This window comes from Tupaia chinensis, unplaced genomic scaffold, assembly GCF_000334495.1.
Source record: "Tupaia chinensis unplaced genomic scaffold, TupChi_1.0 Scaffold000523_1, whole genome shotgun sequence".
NCBI classification, from domain to species: domain Eukaryota; kingdom Metazoa; phylum Chordata; class Mammalia; order Scandentia; family Tupaiidae; genus Tupaia; species Tupaia belangeri.
The window spans coordinates 46,628-55,902 of NW_006160036.1; the positions used below are offsets into that span (position 1 = coordinate 46,628).

The 9,275-nt window shown below is 49.1% G+C and overlaps 1 protein-coding gene across 1 annotated transcript in view; it reads right to left on the reverse strand.

Annotated features, from left to right (window-relative positions):
• Positions 1 to 4,667, reverse strand: part of CENPT (centromere protein T) — an 8,986-nt gene extending 4,319 nt beyond the window's left edge. Inside the window, exons 1-7 of the mRNA XM_006156870.3 lie at positions 4,484 to 4,667; positions 2,073 to 2,163; positions 1,858 to 1,945; positions 1,669 to 1,765; positions 1,412 to 1,548; positions 1,276 to 1,312; positions 939 to 1,087 (exon numbers count right to left, since the gene is read on the reverse strand). Of these exons, the coding sequence (XP_006156932.1) occupies positions 939 to 1,087; positions 1,276 to 1,312; positions 1,412 to 1,548; positions 1,669 to 1,765; positions 1,858 to 1,945; positions 2,073 to 2,163; positions 4,484 to 4,581 (697 nt within the window). The 5' untranslated portion in view covers positions 4,582 to 4,667. The remainder of the gene's footprint in view (positions 1 to 938; positions 1,088 to 1,275; positions 1,313 to 1,411; positions 1,549 to 1,668; positions 1,766 to 1,857; positions 1,946 to 2,072; positions 2,164 to 4,483) is intronic.
• Between the last annotated feature and the right edge of the window lie 4,608 nt (positions 4,668 to 9,275).

The window sequence follows — 9,275 nt, forward strand, 5'->3', positions numbered from 1 at the left end:
TGTCTGGCGAGCGCACATGCCCTATAGCGAAAAACCTCTAAAAAAAAAAAAAGAAAAAGAAAAAAGAATCTGAGCCCCTTGGGGTTGCAGGTGGCGTGGTGGTTAAAGCGCTGGACACTCCCACATGGCTGACCAGGGTTTGAGTCTCGGAACTGGTGGCTTTCCCTTTTTCTCTCTGGTCAAATGAAAATAAATGAATGAATAAATAAAATTAAATAAATCATTAAAAACAACAACAACAACAAAAAAAGAATCTGAGTCCCTGAGTCTGAAACCTAGCTCCTTTCAACTTTCTAACAAGTTCTAGCTCCCACACCCCCTACACTTTCCTACCTTCAGCCCTGAAGTTCCTCAAGGATATGGGGGTCCTGAGGGATACTGAGGAACTAAGACTGGGCCCCACCAAGGTAGGAAACACTTTGTAGAAACCCCTCAGGCCAGCTGCAGTGTGATAGTTAAGGTGGCTAGCTGTTACAAGGCTAACAATGTGGTTCAAGTCCCAGACCTGGAGGTCTGAAAAACACCTAAGCCTTTGTCCATGCATGCCCCAAATTCTGAGGAAAAACTAGGAGAAGAAAGTGAGGTGTGGCCACCCCCTATGGGGGGTGTTTTCTCATTCCCTTCACCCTGGTCTCTCTCTCTCTCATGTATCCTACAGCAAAATTATAAAAATCTCATTTTATGCAGTTGACTCCCACATGGTCAACTGTTGTACAAGTCTAGGACCTGGTGGCTTGCCTTCTTACTTTCCCTTTCTCTCTCTCTGATAACTATAGCAAGTTAAAATAATAATAATAAATCAAATAAACAATTCTTTGAAAGAAAAAAAGACATAATTAAAGAAACCAGAAACTCCTTATAGACCTGCTGGTCAGATTCCCTCACTGTGGTTGACCTCACTGATCCCAGAGACCAAAAGGGGGAACTTACAACCTTACCTGATGGAGCCAAGGCCAAGGAGCTATTGTGCAGATCTTGCATAAAGGCACCCACGTCTACAGCTCGGCGGGTGAGCGGTCTGCGGGACAAACCAGGCCTCCGTACTGACTGTGGCTGAAGGGGTGTGGCAAAGGTCAAGTTGAGGGAGCTGGTGGGAGGGAGGAGGCACACAGGAGAGTTAGTATCTGAGGCTGTTTCCCCAAAGGATTCCGCCACCTGCCCCAGGATTCTCAGGTCTTAGAATGAAGCCAGCATGCTGTGAGAATAGATCTGGCTGGGAGAAGAACGGCCAGATTGCATCTCAGTTGGGACCCCACTCTACAAGCCCCCATGTACCTGGTGACGGACGAGGCATCAGCAGTCCCTGGAGGCTCTGTCAGTGATCAACAAGAGGATGTAAAAAGAAACCGTGTTACCCAGACCTCCCTAGAGACAGGGAGACAGTAGCAACATGTGGTGTCTAAGGCCTCACCTTGGGAGGGAGGCAGTCCCTGGTCCACTTCCTGCTGGAACATCGACAATCTCAGCCTCTGTTTCCTCTTGCCAGGGGCCAGCACACCTGGAGCCAGGGTTGTGGAGGGCTCAAGTTCAGGAAGTCGCAGCTCCAGGCTACAGGGACAGAATTTCTCTCAGACAGGCCAAGAAGCCCAATTCTGGTTTTGTAGGCCCCAGGAGGCTCCCTGACCAGAGCTGCCCAATAGACCAAACCAAGGAGAGTTCACCATGCACCTGCCCCGACTGCTTTCCCTTCTAGAGGGCTGGACCACCTGCGGTGCTGGCACTGGCTTCACCATGGACTCTGGCATCAAGGTGGCAGATTCAGGGGCTGTAGATACACCAAGGAGAAGGTGGGGCTGACAGGGCAGGCTGCCCGGAATGAGGGATACCATGGGACAGAATGGTGTTGCTCACACTCACCAGATAGGAGGATGTTCTTTAGCAGAGTTCGGGGTGTCTGTTCCTCCAAGTGCCCACTGGCTTGAACACGGGCCAATTTGCCAACAGGCTATTGGCAAAAATACCACGCAGTTAGTCTTGAGGTTCCCTCAGGGTGGGATCCAGAGTAGAGGGAGACCTCTGGGCCCTCTGAAGCTCAGCCAGGGCCCTGTAGTGTCAGAAAGTTGTGTACTTACCCTGGCTTCATGGGTGCACTGTCGAACAGGTGTCTTTGTTTGGCTTCTCAGATTCCTGGAGGGCACCTTTTCATACAGGGTTCTACGGGCACTGTGTAAAGACCAACAGCTCTGAGAATTATGTGGGAAGGGGAGCTAGAGGATACAGACATGCCTTCAGCAGGGAGCTTGGGTTCTAAGCCCTCTATTCTCGGGGCCAGGGTCCCAGAAGCAACTTGTTTCCCATACCCTCTGTTCTCAGCCCTGTGTCAAAAGGGATATGGATGAAGGGAAGCTCTGAAACATAAGAAGAAAGAGAGGCTATGATTAGCTCAGTCAGAGAGGGGCTGAGGAAGGTGACAAAGGTGACTTCAGCCAAATTATATAAGACAGGGACTGGCAGGTGACATGGTGGCTAAGGTACTGGACTCTCACATGGCTGACCATGGTTTGAGTCCCAGACCTGACAACTTGCTCTCTCTCTCTCTTTCTGGTCAAATTAAAGAAGACTAAATAAAATTAAATAATTATTCAAAAAAAAATTATAGAGGACAAGCAGAAGTTAACCATACAGACAAGAGGAACAGTTAGAAGAGTATCCATTCCAGACATTAAAAATAATTAATCCAGGGGCCGGCAAGTGGCATGGTGGTTAAAGGTGCTGGATTCTCACATGGCCGATCGTGATTCTAGTCCTGAACCTTTCTTGTTTTCCCTTTCTCTCTCTCTCTGATCAAATTTAAAAATAACAACAAAAGGAATGAAATGAATAAATACTTATTTTTTAAAAATATAATAATCCAGGGGCCAGCAGAGGGGCATAGTGGTTATTTTGCTGGACTCCCACATGACTGACCCCAGTTTAAATCCCAAACCTGGTGGCCTCAAAATCACACTGGGTGCGTGTACAGTCGTGCCTAAGATCCGAGGAAGAGAATAAAGAAGGGACTGCATTGTGGCTATCCCCCTGAGGGGTGATTTCTCACTTTCCCTCTCACTGTTTCTGTCTCTCTCTTCTCTCCAGTGAGTGCACACATCCGATGGCAAAAACCTCTAAAAAAAAAATTAAATTAACAATAATAATAATAATAGTCCAGGGACCAGAAGGTAGCATAGTGGTTCAGACACTGGACTCTCACTGCTGTGAGTTTCAAGCTGCCAGGTCCAGAATTCAAACTGCAGTTGGCCGTCCCCCTCAGGGGTGATTTCTCACTTTCTCTCTGTCTTTCTGGCTAGCACACGCACCCTGTAGCAAAAACTTCTCTAGGGACCGCCACTCTCCTCTTGGGATCTTAGGCACACATGCACATACACCCAGCGTGAGTTTAAGCCACCAGGTCCAGGAGTCGAACCACGGTGGACTACATGGGAATTCAGCAACATGAAATAATAAAATATAAAGGAAAATAAATAATTCTTGAAGGAAAAAATAATAATACAAGGCCAGCCAGGTGATGAGGTGGTTTAAAGGGGCTGGAGGGCACATAGCTCATTGATTCCATTCCCAGATTGGTTTCTTAAGAAACACACTGGCCCCAAATCCCCTCTCGGGGATCGAATGCACCATATGGCAAACTAAAAACTACAACAAAACAATCCAGAAAGGGTACTTAAGTATTTTAAAACTTTTTTTTTTGGAGAGGTTTTTCGCTATAGGACACGTGCGCTCGCCAGACAGACAGAGAGAGACATAGAGACAGAAAGTGAGAAATCACCCCCCAGGGGGGATGGTCACACCGCAATCCCTTCTCCATTCTCCTCTCGGGATCTTGGGCACGCTCGCACACGCCCCTCGCGTTGAGTTTTAAGCCACCAGGTCTGGGACGCGAACCGCGGTCGACTACGTGGGAGTCCAGCGACATAGCCATTACGCTAACTGCTGGTTCCCAGTATTTTAAAACTTTTAAGTGCTTGTCAGGTTCTGATAGCAACGGTATTTGGGTCACCCCAAGTCGGTCTTTCCGGCCCAAACGTTCTCATATGCCAGAGTCATAAAGGTTCACAGCAGCTGTCTCATCACCCGTAGGTCTCGATCCCACAATGAAGGGCTTCGTATTACTTAAAGGAACTGTCCTGGCCTGGCAGATATAAACTTTCGCACTCTCAGTACCATGAGCTCCCCACTGCCCCGACCCTTGCCTGGACACGCCCTGAAATGGTGTGCGGGGAAGGAGCCTACAGAACAGAGCAGAGGATCAGATTCCGAGCACTCGTTCTTCGGGAAGCCGACGCCCAAAGACGCAGACACAGGCCGGTAGCGCTGCCCCGCGGCCGGGCTGCCCGGGCCCGGGGGGTGGGGCACAAACAGCTGACCCGAGCCCGGGGCTGAGGAAGTGGAGCCAGTTCTCGGAGCCCTTGGTTCTGCCCTTCTCCGAGACTCAGTTTCCCTCTCCATAGGCGCCGGATCCAGTCCAGACCCTGCTCCCTCTCACCTTGCACTCCGGGGTCGCCGCGGGGTCGCGGTATCCAGCACGCGTCGCAGTAGCGTGCGCGTTGTAGGCTCGCTGTCTGGGCTGTTGATGTCGGCCATCGCGCCTGCTGCAGACCTTCCAAAACGCCTGGGCTGCCACAAACGCCTTTTTCCCGCCGCCGTCTTTAAGGTAACTCTCGCGATACTGCCGCACAGCCCCACGGGAATTGTAGTTCTCGCCCTACAGCCGCGTGGGGCGTGTACCGCAGTGGCTGGAAACCCACTGCTTTATAGGGATCTTATTGCATGGGATTGAGCCTGGAGAAATGTATGCGACCAGACCAAGTTTTGGTTTTCTGATTTGTAAATTAAGGATGATACCCAATTAACAAGGAGCTGATACTGATTCAATAATTTCATACTGGCGCCGGTAGGTGGCGTGGTTGAGGGTGTTGGATTCCCACATGGCCAACTGTGGTTCGCATCCCCACCAGCGACTAGCTTTCTCACGTTTCCCTCTCTCTCTAGTCAAATTAAAATAGTAATAATAATAAATAAAGTTAAAGAAAAAATATTTAAAAAAATAATTTAATACTTAACTCAGGATCTGACACATAGTAAATGAGGCTAAATAAATAGCAGTGGGATTATTACAGTAGCTCTCATACCTGTCTCCCTCTCCAAAGATAGGGAGGGACATTTGCACAAAGAAAAATAATTTTTAAAAAATAATTCTTTTTATTTAGCTTTATTTATTTATTTTTATTTGACCAGAGATGGACAGAATGCACGCGTGGGTGAGATACATATCTATATCTATCTATATCTATATCTATCTATATCTATATCTATATATAGAGAGAAAGCAAGCTGCCAGGTCCAGGACTCAGTTGACCATGTGGGAGTTCAGTGCCCTTAACTACCAGGCCACCTGCCAGCCCCAAGAAAAAAAATTTTATCCTATATGTGACCAAGTCAGATATGCATCAGCAAAGATGACTCTAGCTAAGGTCTGTATCTACCAAGAGACCAGATCCCAGGCTTCAAGTCTAGCGAGCTGTTTGTGATCCAGCATAGGTGTTGTGTCTCCAACATGTGCAACATCACTATGAATTTTGTCTCTCAAAAAACCTGCCAGGGGGCCAGCAGGTGGCATGGTGGTAAAAGCATTGGGCTCCCACAGGGTCCAATACACTTTGAGTCCCAGGCCTGGTGACTGGAAAATCATGCTGGGCACATAGAGTATGGAGGAGAATGGATTATGGTGGGTCATCCCCCTCTGGGGGATTTCTCACTTTTCCTTTCTCTGTCTCTTTCTAACTCTGGAGTGCACATGCCCTATGACAAAAACCTATTAAAAAAATTAAGTTAGGGACCAAATGTGTAATGGTTATGTCAATGGGCTCCCACATAGTCTACCACAGTTCAAGTCATGGATATGGAAGCATAAAACTTACTTCAGGGGGACCAGCAGTTAGCGTAATGGCTATGTCGCTGGACTCCCACGTAGTCAACCATGGTTTGTGTCCCAGACTAGGTGGCTTAAACTCACGCTGGGCGTGTGTGCGTGCGTGCCCACGATCCCGAGAGGAGAGTGGAGGAAAAGAGATTGTTGCAGCATTGCCGTCCCCCCTGGGGGGAGATTTCTCACTTTCTGTCTCTCTGTCTTTCTGGCAAGCTCATGTGCCCTATAGCAAAAACCTCTCCAAAAAAAATCAAAATCTCAATTGATCAGAGAGGGACAGAGTGAGAGAGAGAAAGTGAGAAAGCAAGCCACCAGGTCTGAGCCTCATACTGTGGTAGGCTATGTGAGAGTCCAGCACCCTTAACCACCATGCCACCTGCCGGCCCCCAGACCTCTCTCTTACTGTCCATCTGGAACCTGTTCTTCCTCTGCAAACCACCTGCACTCGCCCAACTCTACGCTTTCCTTCTGCATGTGCTGCTCCCCTGCCTACACCACTATGCCCTCCAGGCAGGCCCTCTGCCTGCCACCAGAGCCTGCTGTGCTCTGGGCTGGCCCCTCCAGGGAGACTGAGGGTCTGGCCCAGGCTGCAGCCCAGTGTCAGCCAGCTATCGGGCAGGACAGGACTGGCAGGGGTTGGTCAGCAGGTCCCTTGGCCCGAGCCAGCCTTATCCCCATTTCTGGTGCTGATTCATGCTCCTGACTACAGCTCATCGGGTCCTGGCACAGGAGCTCAGTACCTTACTACAGCCCTAGCCCAGTCAGTCCCAAATGCCCCTAACTAGTCCCTAGCTCTTCATCTCTTTGGGTCAGGTCACAGTTGACTGGCAATTATTTATTCAATTTTATTTGTTCATTCATTTATTTCAGTTTGACCAGAGAAGGATGAGAGAGAGAGAGAGAGAGAGAAAGTGAGAAAACAAGCCACCAGGTCTGGGACTCGAACAGTGATAGGCCATGTGGGAGTGACCAGCACCTTAACTACCATGCCACCTGCTGGTCCCCTAAATAATTCTTTTTTTTTTTTTTTGAGAGGTTTTCGCTATAGGGCGCGTGTGCTCACCAGACAGACAGAGAGAGACAGAGAGACAGAAAGTGAGAAATCACCCCCTAGGGGGGATGGTCACGCCGCAATCCCCTCTCCTCCATTCTCCTCTCAGGATCCTGGGCATGCACGCACATGCACCCAGCGTGAGTTTTAAGCCACCGGGTTCGGGACACAAACCGCGGTTGACTACGTGGGAGTCCAGCGACATAGCCATTTACACTAACTGCTGGTTCCCACCCTAAATAATTCTTAAAAAAAAATAAAAAGAAAGAAAGAAAATCACACCAGGTGTGTGTGCGTGCATGACCAAAATCCCAGGAGGAGATTGGAGGAGAAGGGACTGTGGCATGGCCATCTCCCTTGGGAGGTGATTTCTCACTTTCCCTCTCTCTGACTCTCTCTTAAGAGTGCACACGTCCTATAGCAAAAACCTAAACAAAAACAAAAACACTCTTGGATGAAGTGAGAAAGAGAGGAGTTAGAGAGTCCTACACTATGTGAGGTTTTGTAGGCTTTGGGAAAGAATCTGGACATTATTCTAAATGGAATAACAAGCCACTGGAGGGATTTAAGCAGATTTCTTTGGTAGCCACATGAAGAACAGATTGTAGGGGAAGCAAGATTGTAAGCAGGGAGACATGCGATGAAGTTCTTGCCTTTCTCTAGAGGTAACAAGATAAAGGGCAAGCAGGATAGCAGAGGTGGGGAGAAAGCCATCCATTCTAGTTATGTGTCTGCTGGAGGAGGGCCCCACAGTAATTCCTTCTCCATTTTCTTCCTAGGATTTTTGGGTATGAGCCCACACGCAGTTGGAGTGATTTTCAAGCAGCTAGGTCTGGGACTGGAATAGCTGTCAACCTTGTGGAAGTCCATCATGTTCCCTGCCTCACCATATATTTTTTTTAGGTGTTTTGTTTGTTTGTTTGTTTTGAGATGTTTTTGCTATAGGGGGCGTGCGCTTACCAGAAAAACACAGAGAGACTGAGAGACAGAAAGCAAGAAATCACTGCCCAGAGGGAATGGCCACACCTCAAACCTTCCCCTCCTTTCTCCTTTCAGGATCTTTGGGAACCTGAGCACGTGTCCGATGTGAGTTTAAGCCACTGGGTCCCTGACTCACTCCAACCGTGGTTGACTACATGGGAATCCAGCGACATAACCATTACACCAACTGCTGGACCCATCTCTGGTCAAATTAAAATGAATGAATGAATAAATAAAGCTAAATAAAATAATTTTAAAAATAATAATTATTTATTTGGTCCAGGGCTTTTCCTTGCTTTTGCACTACCTTTCTGTTCCTTTAAGAAGTTTTACTCCAAAGAAGTCATAGGATGGGGAGGTGTCTCCTTATAATGCAAATCCTTGAATCTAAACCCCTTCAGTCTCCCAGTTGCAAGTTTTGCTACCCTGGTGGCCTTCTTCCCAGCCCTTTAAGGGCTTGGCTCTTTCCCGCCTAAGGCCCTCTTGGCTGGCTCTGAGAAGAACCAGTTGCTACTCCCTACCCAGGCTTTTCGTCGTTTCTTTCTTCCTGGACCTCGTCCCCTCATTTTCTTCATTGGCCTGTTCGTTCCTTTGAAGGGTTTCTGTGATTAAACATCTATTCACAAACACTCACAAGTATTACCCAAAATCAGACTCATCTCTCTCCGCCGCTCCCTGCACTGTGCTGGGTATACAGTAAGCACCTATTGGTGACGTGATTTAAGGTCACTAAGTGAATCAAAGCAGTGGGCGGCCCAGTCGGGAGAAGGTCCCCAATGCAGAAAAAGGGGCTCCAGAAGTTCCTGCAGGGGCGGAATCCAGATTTCCTACCCCCTCCCCCCCCCCCGGAATGCCGTCGACTCCGGGCGCCAGTCATTGGGGCGGCAAGGCAACGCTACTTCCAAGGATCCCCGGTCTGCAGTAACCCCACCTTTTCCTTAGGCGGCGCTCCCAGCCGCAGCCTCCAAGTTCAGCATCCCGAGGCATCATGGGACTTGTAGTCTCAATGGATATACATCCATTGCGCTTGCGCACCGCTGAGGCGCGCCTCCCTTCTCCATCAGGATTCTGAGTCCTTGTGAAGAGCAGTGCAGGCGATAGCGTTCCATCCGAGTACAACTCTGAGGCCGCAAGTGACTAGCCAGGTGAAGGGAAGAATCTGTTCTACTAGGGCTGCCTTGAAAAGCAGCCGGAATAAACACGCCCCCGCTCCGGAAGTGAGCGGCTTCTGGCGCGGTGCATTGTGGGGGGCGTAGTCCTTCTTCCCAGGCGGTCCTTCGCGGCGTCCCCCGGGCCGACTCCTGAGCGCAGGCGGGC